This window comes from Rosa chinensis, chromosome 1 (assembly GCF_002994745.2).
Source record: "Rosa chinensis cultivar Old Blush chromosome 1, RchiOBHm-V2, whole genome shotgun sequence".
Classification (NCBI taxonomy): domain Eukaryota; kingdom Viridiplantae; phylum Streptophyta; class Magnoliopsida; order Rosales; family Rosaceae; genus Rosa; species Rosa chinensis.
In genome coordinates this window covers 51,318,084-51,334,385 of record NC_037088.1, presented here as the reverse complement: position 1 = coordinate 51,334,385, position 16,302 = coordinate 51,318,084, and the positions used below count along the sequence as shown (strand labels likewise).

The 16,302-nt window shown below is 39.1% G+C and overlaps 2 protein-coding genes across 3 annotated transcripts; both read right to left on the bottom strand.

Annotated features, from left to right (window-relative positions):
• Positions 1-82: 82 nt before the first annotated feature.
• On the bottom strand, positions 83-4,627 carry LOC112181969 (cyclic nucleotide-gated ion channel 1). 2 transcript variants are annotated; one of them, XM_024320374.2, is made up of 9 exons: positions 4,307-4,627; positions 3,709-3,792; positions 2,924-3,488; positions 2,610-2,822; positions 2,208-2,527; positions 1,986-2,097; positions 1,423-1,659; positions 948-1,342; positions 83-651 (listed from the first exon to the last, which is right to left on the bottom strand). In XM_024320374.2, the coding sequence occupies exons 2-9, from the start codon at positions 3,735-3,737 to the stop codon at positions 345-347; spliced, it is 2,178 nt and encodes a 725-aa protein (XP_024176142.1). In that variant the 5' UTR covers positions 3,738-3,792; positions 4,307-4,627; the 3' UTR covers positions 83-344. The 2 variants fall into 2 exon arrangements, with proteins under 2 accessions (XP_024176142.1, XP_024176143.1); XM_024320375.2 differs by lacking the exon at positions 4,307-4,627 and adding an exon at positions 4,138-4,258.
• A 3,928-nt stretch (positions 4,628-8,555) lies between these two features.
• On the bottom strand, positions 8,556-13,487 carry LOC112181971. Its single transcript, XM_024320382.2, has 9 exons — positions 13,081-13,487; positions 11,866-12,007; positions 11,607-11,762; positions 11,337-11,442; positions 10,745-10,930; positions 10,236-10,395; positions 9,694-9,998; positions 9,118-9,207; positions 8,556-8,950 (listed from the first exon to the last, which is right to left on the bottom strand). The coding sequence occupies exons 2-9, from the start codon at positions 11,878-11,880 to the stop codon at positions 8,886-8,888; spliced, it is 1,083 nt and encodes a 360-aa protein (XP_024176150.1). The 5' UTR covers positions 11,881-12,007; positions 13,081-13,487; the 3' UTR covers positions 8,556-8,885.
• Between the last annotated feature and the right edge of the window lie 2,815 nt (positions 13,488-16,302).

Here is a 16,302-nt window from a genome sequence, read left to right as displayed (position 1 = left end):
GAAAAAAGCATATTGATAATTATGTTAATCGTGAACTATATAGTGGTGTAAGGTAGCTGTTGATACCAAAAAGGGAAGTATATTGAGCATCTGGATTCTACCATTTTACAAAAGGAAAATACTTTTTACATTGAAATTTATAATATGATGTAATGTCATGTATGAAGCTAGTATGCACATTGACCCTCCTTGGATCAAAAGAGAACAAAAAATAGTAAGTTATATACGAAGAATCCTCAATGGATCACAGAGTTACTAAGATATTGTACACAGGAAACCTCTAAGAAAGGACCTTGTATATAGATACAAAATTGAGATGGTGTGTGATAACCATGAGGATGAAGTCACTCCTGATGTTCTGCAGTAAAATCAGGGTCAGTGGGCTTCTGAGGTAGCAGTGGCATCAATGCTGGTAAAGGTCTAGTGTCACGCACACCCTTTTGTCGCAAGGCGCGTAGTGCATTGGTTGCAAACCTTGATGCATATACAGTGGCAACAAGGCTTGGTGAGGTTCCGGCATCTCTTGCAAAAGCATCATGCAGCTTGTCTTCTGCTTCATGTAATGACTTCTCAAGCTTTCTCTTGCAGTGCCGGCGCCAAGCTGCTTGTATGAAACAGGCTGCCCATGTCCTCCACTGCATGGAGTAAAACCTGAAAGTAGACATTTAGGCTAGCATTACTACAAAATCAAGATTGAAGCTGTCAAGAAGAACGGTATTTTCAATCCCGATATCTAATACCGCTTTGATTTAATATAACAAGTTCTTAGGTTTTACCTATCAAGTCATCAGAAGTACTCTACTTTAAGAATAGCAGCTGACAAAAAAGAAAAAAGGAGGATGCTACTTCTATTTCATATTTGAACAGAAGCTAATGTCACTTTTCGTTCAGATTGTACAATGGGTTATTTTTGCTTAAAAATGCAAAACCATGGTTTAGAGCCTTGCCTGAAAGTATGTTGGACCTGCCTGCTGTGCAGGCGCCGAAACTGGGAGGCGACAAACTTCAAATGATCAGCCCTGAGAGCAAATGCTTCAACCTCAGTTCTAGCTTCCACTGTTCTAGTTGAGATGGGAAGATTGGAAGTGGATTTTGGATCCAATGCCCATGTAAGAAGCTCTTCTCCACAGAAGTCACCGGCCTTAAGATCAGCACAGTTAAAGAAGCCAGTTCTTCCACCATTAGTAGTCATAGTTGCTAAGTTTCCACGCATAACAAATAGCATCTCATCAACTGGGTCACCCTCTCGGATGATGAAGCTGTTGTCTGTGAAAAGAACTGGCTTGAGATGATCACACAGGGCATCCATCAGTCGCTCATCCATATTCTCGAACATTGGCACCTAAGGAAAAGCGAAGCAATGAAAATACCTGCTAATACTTGGACAAATAATGATGAAGAACTTTTAGTGAAAACACTCACTCTCCTAACAAGAGCCAAGCAAAGATGGCGTTTTATGTCCTTCCTCAAGTCTTTAGGAAGGTTACGAACTAGAGTATCTTCCTCAACACCTCTTGTTTCTTGCCATTTATACTGATCATAGCGTCTGATCCTTTCCTTCAGGTTCTCCGGGAGCATTCGGTGGGACATCCACTGTTCTGCATCTCGCCTTTTCACTCTCATTTCTTCAACTCTCACAGTTGTTGACTGCAGAAATTTCTGTAACATCACATGAAATGAGGTTTTAACATTTTTCACTAACTCAGTCCAGCTCTTAGCAAACTTGAAGAACAGAATCATTTAACATGTGTCATACAGCAACACTACTAAGAGATTGATTTGACACAAATGTCATTATAGTCCAAGGTTATTAATTCAATTTACAGAATCCATAGTCTGGTTTTTGGTCAAAAACACTCTCCAAGTCCTCATCAGTTAGTCTAGATGGCATGCATGGAGCACAAAGCTCAGCACAACTGTAATAATCTTATAAAATGTGGTCACAGCATATGTTGTCAAGACAGTCACTGAGATTCAAGAATTACCTGCATATTTCCAATGAGCAATGAAAATAGCACCAGTCCGAAGATAGAAATGAAGACTGCAAAGAGTATCTCCCAAACAAAAGTGCTTGTTTTGAGGTTTTGACCTAGAGAACTGCAAAACGGCTCCAAGTTAAACCTTGTTATGTACATCTGCATGCAATCTCAAGGAAGAAAGCTTGACTACTAAACTTAAAGAGTAAGTTAAAAGTTATGATCACAAACCTAAGGCTGCGCAGACCCCACCAGAAGCAGTATAAAAATTTCTTTGGAAAATCTGTCGTCTCCATCACACCAGACTCCAGAGCGTCGTAAAATATTCCAAAGTTGAACACAGATGAATTTTTAATGTCCTCAGGGTTGATAAAAGGGCAAGAAGCTTTTAACCCGTTAACAATTGTCGTCTTATTTTCCCCGCCATAGTTATTTTCCTCGACATAGCCACAGTATAGGTATTTCTTACATTTTACATCTATTCCACAATGATCACGCCAGCACCTATACTCTCGTTCTACGGAGAACAAGTACCATAATGCTCCAACTAACTGGTATACAGCATCTATCATCAGAACAGAAAAACCGAAAGGATTTATTGGATAGTGTTGAAAGCTATCAAATCAAACTTACATGGCTGGCTAACATGTAGAGCAAAAGATTGAATGCAGCTGCAGCCCACGCTGTTTCAGTCAGGAAGCCAGAAGTTGTTTCAACTTCTTTGTATAGCGGATAGATTCGTATAAGTCTTGGCACATATTGGCAAACAATCACAATCGTCAATAAGTTCTTTGCGGCCATTGGAACTGGACGTTCTATTTTAGGGACTACGACAAAAACTACAGCCTGAACAAATTAAAAGAACAAAATATTAATGAGGTCAGCTGTTAACCAATTTTAACATACTTTCTAGAGCTTTGAAATACTTGAAAAGAAGTCATTGTTACCTGTGGCAGAGGAAGAATAGCTAGAACATCTATGATGAAGTATGAATACAAGTATCTTTTTGCAATGGCCACAGGGTCATCATTTAGCTCACCCCTTCCGAATACTCTAGAAGATGGGGCAATAAACCCAGTGCGGAACTGAAAAATAATATGAAGTATATGGAAAACATCGGTGAATGAACGAAGAACGCAAGCAATGATCTGCAGCCTTCTGTCCAAACCAAGGCATTTATTATTGCCATCAACCACTGAAGTATAAAGAAACAATGGGTCCAATGACACAGCTATGACACAAGATATCACAAATATCTTATTCCAACTCTGAAGAAATGATCCCTGAGGGTCGAGAATGTTCTTCCCAGGGCCTGACTCCTTTGCTGGCTGCTTAGTGGGACTTAATGGTTTTTTGAAGCTTTTAAACCTATCTGAACCCCTATCGAAACCTCTCCGAATACTACTCAATACTGCATTCACAGATGGCCTGGGGCTTCTTGGATTTCGTCCATCATCAGTTGAAAATTCCCTCTCAGAACTTGTAGATCCCTCTGAATGCCAATCCGCAAACCTGGATAGAACATCAAACATACCAAGCAGCACAAAACCAAGTGTTAGCTAGGTAAGTACAGAATCAACTTGATCAGTGGACTGCTTATTAAGTGAAACTAAAATCATCTAACAAATCCAGCGCTGTACGTATCCAACATAAGTAGTTAGAAGCAAACAGAAGTAGTAATTAAGAGCAACATTGAAGTAAATTATTATCACTCAGGCTTGAACCAACTAACCTTACAAACTTAGTCCCCTTTAGATTCATATCAGGATCTTCTGATTTGCTTTATTTACTTCTTGGAAGAGCTACAATCCAGGCCCTGCAAGATTCCAACTTGAATATTGAAAATTTGCCTAATAAGAACTGAATTATTGGTACTGTATCAAATCTCCAATGCAGAGTGACAAGCATGACTATTAATCAATTACAATGTCAACTTTCTCGTTGACCCAAGTCAATCCTTCCACATGTAAATCGTTTAGGTTAACATGCATACTTTCATTCAAATAAACCATCCCATTAATGAGGGTTATAAAAAATAAAAATAAAAAAGTGAATTAGCAATTACACCATAATAATCTAGACTTGAACTTTAGGGATTGTGGATATTATACAATTAAAATTAGTGTACAAAAATTGACTAAATCAGAGGTGGGAGATTAACCAGAAAATCAAGAATGAACAATCCAAGATGAGCAACAAAGTGTACTAATCAACACCAAACTCCAACCTCATTCATTCACAAAATCAAAGACAATCCAGAGAAGTTGCATGCAGAACATTCAGAAACCAGAAAATTCAACCCCTTCCCCAAGTTAACTTCCTCACTGTACCTTTGCATGAAAACCCAAGTCAACAAAGAGCAAGTCTCTTTGATCTCTTCACCAAGTTCCAACCTCCAAACAAAACCAAGATGGAAGTTGCAGAGAAAAAGTACTAATAGGACCTGAAACTCGATGGTCAAGGATGAGAAATTTCGTTTTCTGAGCAAAAGGCACAGAGAGCTCGAAATTTCGTGGGGGAGAGAAGGTTGGTTCTAAATGGCAGTTTATATGGGAGAATTGAGTTTCAAAGGGAATATATATCAGAGGGAAAAAGGGTAGATAGACAGAGTCCACGCATTAGAAAAGTCAGTCAAGCCACAGCCACCATGAGGTTATCTCCAAGAAGCTACTGATGGTATTGACTATTTTTTTTCCATGGTTTATTGTTTTCTCTTGTAACTTGTGGCTTTGTAACAGTAATCTAATTAGGCAAATGGAATAAAGAAATTAGTGTGTGACAATTTGAGATATCTAACATCTTGTTTTGTAAGAATAAGCTTGCTTTTATTATGATTAATTAGCTTGCTTTGCATGTGATCAAAACATTGGTCTTGTAATAGCTATTCATTGTTAAGGCGGCTTTAAACTTGCCTTATGCTACTTGTTGATTAGACTATATGAGAATCTTCGCTTTTGTAAAATTTTAACGAAACAACTTTTATATTTCTTAAATTTTAAGTGTTAGAGGGTAAGTTTGTCATCTTATAAGGCTCTTATTTTTCCGATTAATCGTAAAAATCTTTGTAACCAAGTAGTTTCACACATTCAATAACTATCCTTCGATCTAATTGTATCTCTCCCCACTTAATTTGTTAGAAGAAGTTTCAAGTCCGAATAGATCGCTCCTTCTCTGTCATTTGATGTCCGAAACCCTTGTGCAACTGCAGATTGTATCAAGCTCTCATAACCTACACTTTCCAAGTTAACCCTTTATGCCTTAAAGCATCCACTTTCCTCAAAGGGCAATGGCTTCAGAAAGCAGCAGATCGAAAAAGACCTCCCAGCAAATCAGCAATAAGGTCATCCATCTTTGTCAAGAACGACAAATGAAATTTTGGGGTGTTGGTATCATACAACCATACAAGGTTCAATAATCAAGTGACCACGAAACCCCCTCAATGATGAGAGATTCATACGGAGGGCAAACGCATCACGTGGCTGGCAGGGCTGTCCAATCAGTTAACATGCAAGATGGTGTTTTGAGTATTTTATTTTAATAAGTACCGATAGTTTCGGAACACGTTTCTGTGACCACTTACCCAATTTCAACAACAAAATTGCCCACTTACTCCACTAAGAGTTTTTTAACCCCACTTACCCAATTTAATATCTATTGACAATTTTGTCCTGTCAATTCACCTAAAACTCATCGATCTCTGTCTCCTCTCAAACTCTCTCTCCTCCCAGAGTCTCTCTCTCTCTCTCTCTCTCTCTCTCTCTCTCTCTCTCTCTCTCTCTCTCTCTCTCTCTCTCTCTCTCTCTCTCTCTCTCTCTCTGCTTCACGCTCCGGTGAGGTTGGACGGCGCAAGGAGTCATTGCCGAGAGCGATCGTCTGGACGCGTTGGACTTCCACACCTTGACGTGGAGCTTGCCGTCGTCGCCGATCTCTGCGTCGGTTTTGAGGAAGTCGATGCCGTCAAGGAACATGACGTCGGACTCGACCTTGAAGGAGACGATGGAGGCAACGGTCTCCGGGAACTGCTCCATTATCAGCAGCTTGGCTCCGGAGCTCGTCCTTCACCTTCAGCCTCTCTAGAATCTCGAATTGGTGCTTCTCCTCCGGCACCGCCTTTTCGTGCTTGTGTTGCTCAATCTCTTGCCTTAGCTCCGCTTCTCTGGATGACAATCCCTCTGCCGCTCGGTCCAACTCTGCAACTATTGAACTGCCGTCCTCGGCCATCTCCGGCTGCTGTGCCGGGTTCCAGTGAGGTTCTGTGAGCGGAGTCGGAATTTGGTGCTCTGCATATTTGAGTGTGGTGATTGAGTGAACGAGATGATGCCATGTAGTTAGCATGCACGATCCTGCTGTTAATTGCAGTTCTCCAAAATCGAAACCTTGCCGTCTTGGGGCACAGCGACTTTTCACTATTGTACTTTGACTACTTTCTTTCTTCTTTGTTTCTTGCTAAATGGAAGAGAATATGAAAGCCAATGATCTACTATATGTTCAACAATGTAAGTAATCTGACATTGCAATGTAACTGTGGGGGGTAGTAGACACATTATTGGGGGGTAGTAGACACATTATTGGCCCCCAGTAGACTTTGATACGAGGGACATGGATCACTATAGTGTGGTGTTTTGATAAGTTATATGTTGTTTTCTGTGTATTAAAGTCAAATTATCTGTGAATCCTACAAAAAGGTGCATTTTTGGTGGTCTATTGGGAGGCAGTAGAAACATTAGACTTTGTATTGGGGGGCAATAATATGATTACTGGGGGCAGTAATATGATTATAAATTGATCAATTGTTCATGTAGTGTATTCATTTTGGTTTTGGGAGTTCATACAATTCACTGGACGTCAATAATATGATTTTTGGGGGGCAGTAATATGATTACTGGGGGGCAATAATAGCCGGATTCCGGAATCCGGTCACCGGTCGCAGGAATCCGGTCACCGTTCGCCGGAGACCGCGCCGGCCACTGGTCACCGTAGCACAGCAAGGTGGAAGGTGACTTCTCTCTCTAAGTGAGAAAGAAGGAGAGGGCAAAAAAGTCTCCAAAAAAAAGAAAAAAGAATTAATTGGGTAAAGGGGAAATAATCCCTTAGAGTGTTTTGGGTAAATGGGGTTAAAAAACAGTTGGTGGAGCAAGTGGGCAATTTTTAGCCTAAAATCGGGTAAATGATCATTTTCCCTTAAAATTTTATGAATTTTAATTTGACTGCCCCACCACCACGTGCTACGTTTGCCCTGTGTAAAAATTTTTCAAGATGATTTCACATAAAGGCTAGCCTGCCTCATTGTGTCTCCTTTCAATGCAAACCACGTGCTGACGTACAGCCCCATCAATTATGAATTTATGACTCATCTTTTGTGATCTCACAAGTCACAACATACAGCAACCTTACTGGGTCTCCTTTTAAATGCAGTATTTTTTTTTTATGTTTTCTTTTTTATACAAGACACTACTTAGAGCAAATTCATCCGTTGGGTTACTGAGTCAGTTACTATCCATTGTTTTTTAGTGTTTATTTTCAACCTCCAAGTCATGGACACAGTTTCCAAACTGACCTGGGTCACCGATTCAGTTTGCAGGTCATGAAAGTGACCCAGAGGTCACCAGTTCAGTTTGAAAACTGTGCCCGTGACCCAGAGGTTGAAATTAGTGTTTATAAAGCAATTGATAGTAACTGACCCGGTGACCCAACGGGTGAACTTGCTCTTACTATTATTTAGGATTTTTTATAAGATGGTTAATATTTAGTTTATTTCAGCTTGAGGTTCAAGTTGTATATCCTTGCAACATTCTTCATAACTAAAAATAGCCGAGCATAGAAATGAGCCTGTCAGTTACGTTAGGTTCCAAATCCTAACAGAAAAAAAGAGCAAGGTTACCTCAAAAAAAAAAAAAAAAAAAAAAAAAAGAGCAAGGTTTTCCAAGTTCGGTTCAATATTGGTATCACGAACCTATTAGCAGTAAATCGCATTAGCCCGATGTGATTATGTCTAATTAAACAAAAACAGGGTTAAGATTATGCTTAACCAGCAAATACGTATAGCCGGCAACAATTCAGTACTTGGAGGACTTTCATCTGTACTAATTAGTTGAAATGTCATGATTCAATTAACTAATATCTAGACAGAGTCTTTGTAAATTAGGTCAACAAAACAGTTCAGGAGGCAAGTTTGTCTTGGCTTTTAGTGTTTAAACAGAGGGGAAAGAATTAGTCCAATTAGGCAAATATGAATCAATAATAATGTAATGGAATGTGAAATTAGGACCAGGACCAGGAGGCTTTTATGCTTGAAAATATGTTATTACACTCATTTGTATTAAAGTTTGTCACGTTGTTCGTTGAAAATGAACCAAGTAGGTGAAATTTTATACAGTTATTCATGACGAGTGTCAAAAAGGAGCAATCTTCTAGATTTATCAATTGAAAGTTTGGCAATGAATATATGTTGGTCCCCTTCAAATGTGTGAAATCTCCGGTAACTTGCAATCCAAGAAACCGTTATAATTAAAAAACTGAGATAAAAAACATCACCCTCTTACTTGGTATGTTAGATGAATGTTAAGTAATAAGTTCATATAAGCAAAGAGGGAACTTGGCAAGAGGTGGATGATAATGCTTGAAGTAGCATTAATCATACCAATTTATCCAAATACATGACAACCAACTGAATTATTCCTCAACTTTCGCCGATAATTAAGTTTTTGGAAAGAAAAATTACAAATACTAGTCGATTATAAGGAATTTCCTATCTGTATGCTAATACAGATCAGACTAGCTAACTAGAAATGTTGAAACCTGCTGATAATAGAACCCTGAAGTGTCTTTTAGTGAGTGGATGACAAACTCTAATGGAGCGATATTCCTTCCTATCAATTTCAAGTGTAACGGGACTTTCCCCACCTTTATCTACGGTTTCTCGTCGTCTGATTGAGAGCAAGGTGGCTCGGGGACAGAATCGACAAAGAATTCCTCTGCTAAAGCAAGGAAAAGTGATTAGTAACTGATAACCAAGATATACTATGCATGGTTCAATTGCTAACAAGGGAAATTAAGGGAACAATCAATCTTAGGCATGTTTGAACCTCCAACCACATCTCACAAATCAGTAAAACTAATGAAAAGAGGCATTTTCCATTACCTATATCCTCTTGCTCGGGAGAGTCTAGTAGAATTTCAGAATCAGAAGGCAGAAAGGGGGAGCCAGGATAGTTTCCCAAGGCTCCTAAATCTGCAAAAGATATCCCGGCAAACATTAAAGAAAGCGTGAGACATGCATTATACAACAGCAACTCTATTTCTTTGTTCATGCTTGGATCTAACTATATTTGGCCACACATGTAAGCAGCCTTTTAACAGTTTTAGAAGTACCAAAAGTTTTACTGCCATAACAGCATTTCACGAACTCGTACATATTCAATTTTTGCTTCAATGATTATAGAATGTACATGCAAGAAAACTTTATGGAAAAATCTTGCACAAGTCTGTAAATTAAGCATGTATGTTTCCTCCTATATGTTTGATAAATCAACTGTGTCAAAATGAATAGTGTCTGGCTTTCAACAGTTTGTACAGTTTCTTTTCTTTTTGCTCCTGGTTTGCATTCATGTCTTTGAATACAGCTCTACTATAAGTATTTTGATACATAAATTGTCCACAATTTCTAAAGGTAGCTTACACGCTTAGAGACGGTTACAAGTGGTTCCAATAAACTTACCTCCTAAGTTGGACAAATCTGCTGTAAGATCTGATAGGCTGAAATTCCACTGGATCTGATCCAGTGATCTGCCACCCCCACCATCGGGTCCAAGCTGCAACCCATTACTTGCCACATCAGATGTAAATGTTGTATCAAGTGCTGATGTGTCTACTCCCATTCCTGATATTTCTGATGCAGTGAAAGGGAAATGACCACTGGATGCAACTGATGTAGGACTGACAGGAATTTCGGACATGGATGACATGTTGCTGTTTGGTGGAATTACAGGAACCACATCAGAACTACTGCAATCCATCACCATACTTCAAAAAGGAGAAAAACAGTTTCCATTAGCAAAAATTCTATTGAACAAAACCTGATATAGGAGCAGATTAGAAGCCACAGTCATCCAATACACATGTTTGGACTTTGAACCAATATACTTCCTTTTACAATGCGAACAGGGGCGGAACAAAACTTTTTTTTCTTTTTCGCTAAAATATTAACTGGCATGTTAACTAGTAATTAAACAGAGAATGAGGCAAAGGACAGATTCTCACTCATTCCCAGAATTCATCCGAATTGGATGGAAATTGCTCGGTGCGGGAACTCCATTAACTACATGACAGTTAGATATTCCCATGGAATCAAGATGGGGTTGACCTGCTGCTGGCATTGGAGGTTGCTGAAGGACAGGGTATCCCATAGGTAAGTTGTTAACTGCACTGCAAACAAGCGGCAGTGAATACAAATGGAAATCATCATATAAACCATAATACATATCAATCACATACTCCCAGGCTTATATACATCTGTAACCACGATATTTTCAAAAGTAATATTCTTTAGCTTAATCTTTATCAAGCATCATGTTTTACCCTCCTCATTAACGTCAATCAAGAATTCACCCAAAGTTCCAAATGACCATAGTTCTGTTACCATTAAGGAACCCAATTATGATCCTCGTGCATCCACCAAAGGAGAAACGAGGATAGACAGACCTACTACTATCAAAATAGGATTAAATCTTGCTCTTACACCTCCATGTTGCTGTAAGCTGAAAACTTACCAGGCATGGGATGAATCCCATTCTGTATAGGTGCCAACGGAACCTTTGGATGCATGGGATGATACTTCGACAGATGACAGTGATGCTCCAGTAGATGATTAAACAGGATGATTTGTTTCTTCAATTTTAGCCTTATGTAATAGGCCCTGAAAAAGTCGGCATTTTCTTCTTCCAACTTCTGCCATACTGAAACAAGAAAAGAAAGATGACAAGATCAGTTTAAGGTGCATATATTACGTTTAAAACGAAAAATATCATGTAGCTTCTTAAGATATTTAATTCATCAAATCCTCATTATAGGAGAAAATGTCATGTATAGCTGTAGTAACATGTCTAGTACATATATAACCATGAACTACCCGGTCCCACATCATTTCAGTTGTGGATCAGTGGATCCTATGCCAAAAGTGACAAAGGCAACCAAAAAATTAAATAAAAAATACGGATTAATTTTACTTATATAACTGATGGAAAACACATACACCAGGATCATGGTTTTCATAATCAACCAATTCTTGGTTTAAGAGCTTAAGATATGTAATTAGAGTAGTCAGGTTACACATATTTTAAATTGTAATCTGAAGTTACCTACCCAAAGTGGTAAATCCAGGATCTATTCTTGCGCGAGTCAAGAGAGTCTTAACCACCTCTTCTCTATTCATATATAATTGTAAACACCGCTCTATTAGATTCTGGACCTACAAAAATTCATTTTGGAGAGCATACCATCACAAAGATGGAAAATGTATTAGTCTAACTCATTCGAGAACAATATTCAGAACACGGTAAAACATAATAGAATAACAAATGTAGAAAAAGAAAAAGAAAAGGTTGCAAGAATAGTTTGATTTGGTGGCCTTACAAGTTCAATATCTTGGCGTGATACTTTCTTGTTGTCATTGCCTGAAGATGATATTGAAGCTGAATCAGTTCCAGGAGCCTCATTTGTTTGGTTTTTCACTTGGTCACCTTGTGTATCATGTATAGCTTGGTTTGAAGATTGTATTTCTTGCCCACTCTGTGGAACCCAAAATAGGAGTATTCAATTTAGTGAAAAGCAATATGTGCACAAAACAAGCTAGATATCACAACCACTATGTTAAAAAATTGTAAAGTGGCACCTGTAACGTCTTCATTTCAGCTGAATGCAAGGGACCACATCTCTTTAGTATGGCTCTGGTATTGCTCAAGCTAAGGCTGTGGTCACTGACAGTAAATACTTTTGCACAAATAAATAACAACGATGACTTGTGGCAGTTTTACCTAGAACGGGAAATCAACTTCTTAAAATCATTAGAGGTAAACCATTTTAATACTGTCAACAAATCCATGAACAGTTCACAGCGAAAGCATAAATATAACAATAGAGTTAAAACACACAGAAGCAAGATCTCACTAAATAAGATCTATTCCAAACTGGAAGCATTCAGATTGTTAAATGAATACAAATATCATATCTTTTGGCTTTAAACAAGCATCCGATGTTTTCCTTAATGGGCTCAGTGCAAATCAATAACGGTGAAATATGGTAAGTCACTGTGATGTTTTTTATCTACAATATTGGTCTGAAAAGATTCGCCAGAGCTTGAACATACAGAACAACCACATTCGAAATCAGAGAGAAACATGCATACACCATAAAAGGTTGAAATTCATGTCAGATACAGTTGATACTTCTTTTCCCGTCCCTCAACACATTGCATTAAAAACACAAATTTAAAATATACAGTGCAGATCATAACAGCTCCATTAGCAATGGTTGCCTGCCTAAATACACTCATTTCACTCTTTTTTCATATTTGCTATCTTTTTTACCACACTACTGGATGCTTAACTAGCTTTGTATCTTTGATGACACTAACAACACCGCAAATGGATAGATGCATTTCGGATCCAACAATATTCCGAAATTCCTTGGAGTTTTCAGGTTTAAGAGCAAGAGAAAGAGCATCCAAACTTCAATTGGCAGTTCCTTTCCTTGTCATGCTTCCAAACAACCAAAACCAGCTTTGTTACCACAAATTTCCGAGTGCTTAATGTTATATGAGAATTACATTAGCTTCATAGTAGCTGAGAAACTCCAGAGACTCCAGAACTTATTTGAATTTTATTTGTAAAAAAAATCAATCAGATCTAAGTCAAGTCCACTAATCTGCTACTTTACACATTACACACAAGCCCAACCATTAAAATAAACAAGTAGAATCAGTCAATAAACCAATGAACAGCTTCAGAAAGAATCAAACTTTTAAAAATACGAGAGAGACACCATCAAGGAATTTAAAAAGTTGGTATAAAAGATTAAAAAGGTAAAGATCTAGCATATACTATATTACCTCACCAACCCAGAATCTGAATCTCCAAGAACACAGAACCAACCAACCAACACTTTAATTTCGACGAATTAACAAAACCCAGTTGCTCTATCAAGTCAACAAGTTACCAAACCACATGACCCAGAAACGAAAAAAGCTTCAATCTTTGCAGAGAAAGCACGTAGCTTTGGAGCGCAAATCAGAATTAGAGACAGGACCCAGTTTGAGTTTTCAGTTCAGGGACTGCTTAAGAGGCTCTTTTTCCATTCTTGGGGTTGAAATACCAAAAATTTGGGGAGGCCCTGAAATGATATTTACAGAGGGAAGAAGTGGGAAATGAGTGAAGGGTTGCTATGACATTATTGGAGGAAGCAGAGAGAAACTTGCATACACAAAACAAGAAGAGGAAAGAAAAAAAAAGAGAGAGAGAAGGAAAAATCTTGTCCCAAATTGGCGTTTTATACAATTTGGACTTTCTATTTTGATTTTTTGATTTTTTTTTTTTTTTTTTTTTTGCAGGGAAATTAATTATGAGAGAAAGCGAAACTTTCTCGAAAGGGAAATAAAATTTAATTACGGGCAGTGGGGAGTAAAGTGTACGGAAATTAATTTAAATTTTTGCTAAATTAAAAGTGGACGCGTAATTGGGGGCACGGGTCACGAGGTGTTTGTGGTGAAGGCACTTGTCATGATTCATGAGAGCCTTCCCCGATTTGTGCACGACAAATTTTTCTGTTTTTGAAAGGGTACGACATATTCTTTCTTTTTTTTGTTTGTAGTATGATTTCTATTTTACCTTTAACAACAAATCTCTACATTAGAAAAGAAAAAAAAACAAAATATGTATATATTTTCTTTTGCGGTGACTCGGTTATGCCTTTCTCTCTCTTTTTTTTCTTTTGTTATATGGGAAAAATATGCAAACAGTACCTGACCTTTGGCCCATTAGTAACTTTAGTACCTGAAAAAAAAAATATATATCACTTTAGTACCTGAAGTTCAAACCCCGACCCAACTTTAGTACCTAAAACACTGTTGGCCGTTACGGCGTTAGTCAACTGTCAAACTTTGAGGGTATTTTCGTCCTTTCACTAAATTTCTTCTTCTTCCTCAAGCTCTTCGTCTTCTTCTTCCTGGGCCGGGTCACCCTTTTTTTTCTCTCTCTTTCTCTCTTCTTCCTTTTTTCTTTTCTCTCTTCTTCTTCCTTCACCTGCTAGTAGATCGAGGGTGGGCAGGCTGCGGGGCGAGATCGAGGGTGGGCGCTGCAGGCTGTAGGCTTGCTCCGTGGGGCGGGCTGGCAGGCGCGAGGCGCGGGGCCGGGCTGCTGATGCGGGGGCAATAGCGCGGAGGGCGATTGGGTGAGGCTAGGCAGCGACTAGGCATGGAGGGTGACTGGGTGAGGTTAGGCAGCGCTCGGCCTGGTGTGCTGGTATGGCCGGGTGTGGGGCTTCGCGGCAGGGGCTGCTACAAGGTGGGTGGGGCTGGAGAGGTGGAGGCAAGAGGAGGAGGTGCTGCAATGCTAGAAGAAATTTTTTTTTTTTGGTCTAGGGTGGCGGCAAAGAAAATTTTTTTCTTCTAGGGTTTTGGTTTTGGTTTTTGTGGAGGAGGTGGTGGGGTAGAAGCGTCGGCGAGAGGAATGAGGGTTCTGGCGGTGGTGGTGGGTGGTCATTGATAATGGTTAAGGAAAGAGAGAGAGAGAGAGAGAGAGAGAGAGAGAGAGAGAGAGAGCTCTGGAAGAGGAGGTTAAAAAAAAAATATATATATATATATATATAATGAATTAATTAAATATGAAAGGACGAAATTACCCTTCAATATATGCCACCTGTCAGACGCCGTTATTGAGTTAACGGCTCCAGGTACTAAAGTTGGGTCGGGGTTTGAACTTCAGGTACTAAAGTGATATATATTTTTTTTTCAGGTACTAAAGTTACTAATGGGCCAAAGATCAGGTACTGTTTGCATCTTTTTCCCTTGTTATATTTGAGAAAAGTCGAAGCCATGATTTAATTTAGTCTTAACTTAATTTTCAAGTCTCCTTCATTTCCTCACCACTTGGACTAATACTAAAAGCAATTCAGTTCTAGTATAACGAATCACGAAACTAAGCCCTGTGGTTCTTGAAAACACAAACCGACACTAAGTTCAAATGCTTTAAATTGACAGATGCAGTTTAATGGTAAGACAATGTGGTTTGGTATAGTTTAAGTGTTTCGATGGAACTAAGTCCAAATCTTGGGTCCTTGGTTATGAACATTGGACTTGAGACGCAAATCTTTGGTCCAAAATTCCGAGCTCAATATGCAATCATAGGGTTCAAAACCTAGTTAATGACATTGGTCTCAAACTGTAAAATCTACTTCCCATACCATCATCAGCTTTGAAGATAGGCATAGACCTTGATTAGGTCGATTTTGGGTTCAGACATAAACCCCACCCTATTAGATACCCAATTTCCAATCCTATCACTCGAGCTTGATTTCATTTTTATTACCTTGATATTAATTTTATTTCCTTTCAGTTTGTATTCTCATTATCATTAGCAGATTTATGTACATTAGGGTCCTCAATGCGATAACCACTTATTGAACAATGAAATACTTCAATGTTCTACCCAACGCATACCATTATTTCTGTAAAAAGCAAAGAAAAAGCCTAGGCGGCCTCCTCTGTGCCGCACCAAAACCCATAGCAACAGTCGGTCTTCTTTGCCGACGCTCTCTACCATTCTTGAATCCTTGCATCACTACATCCAGATCTCTCAATGGCTAGTATTGATTCTGTCACCAAAAACTTTGCTACCTCGCTAGCTATCGTTACCAATGAGGTTGTTGACATCTCCTCCATGGAGATTTGGGGGGGGGGGGGGGGGGGGGTGGCGTCCTACCTCTTGGCAAGGCCTCTGTCTTCAAAGCCAACAAATGCTTCTGATCTGCAGCGGCATTTTCATCGAATATGGGTGCTAAACAAGGGTTTCAGTGTTCAGCCGAAAGCTCCGGATAGATTCCTCTTCTCCTTTGATCTCTGGGGAGATAGAAATAAAGTTTTGATGGGTGGACCGTGGAGTTTCAATCGTGCTTTGGTTGTCATGCAACCATATGATGGAGTAGCACCTCTGCAATTTGTGGAGATGGAGGACATTTTCTTTTGGGTTCGCATCACTAACATGCCGCCAGCATACGAGCAAAGGAACACTATTGCCAATGTTGCCTCCATTGCGGGTAAATTTCTTCATCTAGATCA

What these genes read in the sequence shown, in the direction of transcription:
- LOC112181969 (XM_024320374.2), bottom strand. Translation starts at nt 3,737, where the DNA reads ATGAATCTAAAGGGGACTAAGTTTGTAAG. An exon ending in CTATTCTTCCTCTGCCACAG is followed by an intron (nt 2,823 to 2,923) that starts GTAACAATGACT and finishes TAATTTGTTCAG; the next exon opens with GCTGTAGTTTTTGTCGTAGT. An exon ending in TCTACATGTTAGCCAGCCAT is followed by an intron (nt 2,528 to 2,609) that starts GTAAGTTTGATT and finishes GCTGTATACCAG; the next exon opens with TTAGTTGGAGCATTATGGTA.
- LOC112181971 (XM_024320382.2), bottom strand. An exon ending in AGATTTGTCCAACTTAGGAG is followed by an intron (nt 9,208 to 9,693) that starts GTAAGTTTATTG and finishes TATCTTTTGCAG; the next exon opens with ATTTAGGAGCCTTGGGAAAC. An exon ending in TCCCGAGCAAGAGGATATAG is followed by an intron (nt 8,951 to 9,117) that starts GTAATGGAAAAT and finishes TTGCTTTAGCAG; the next exon opens with AGGAATTCTTTGTCGATTCT.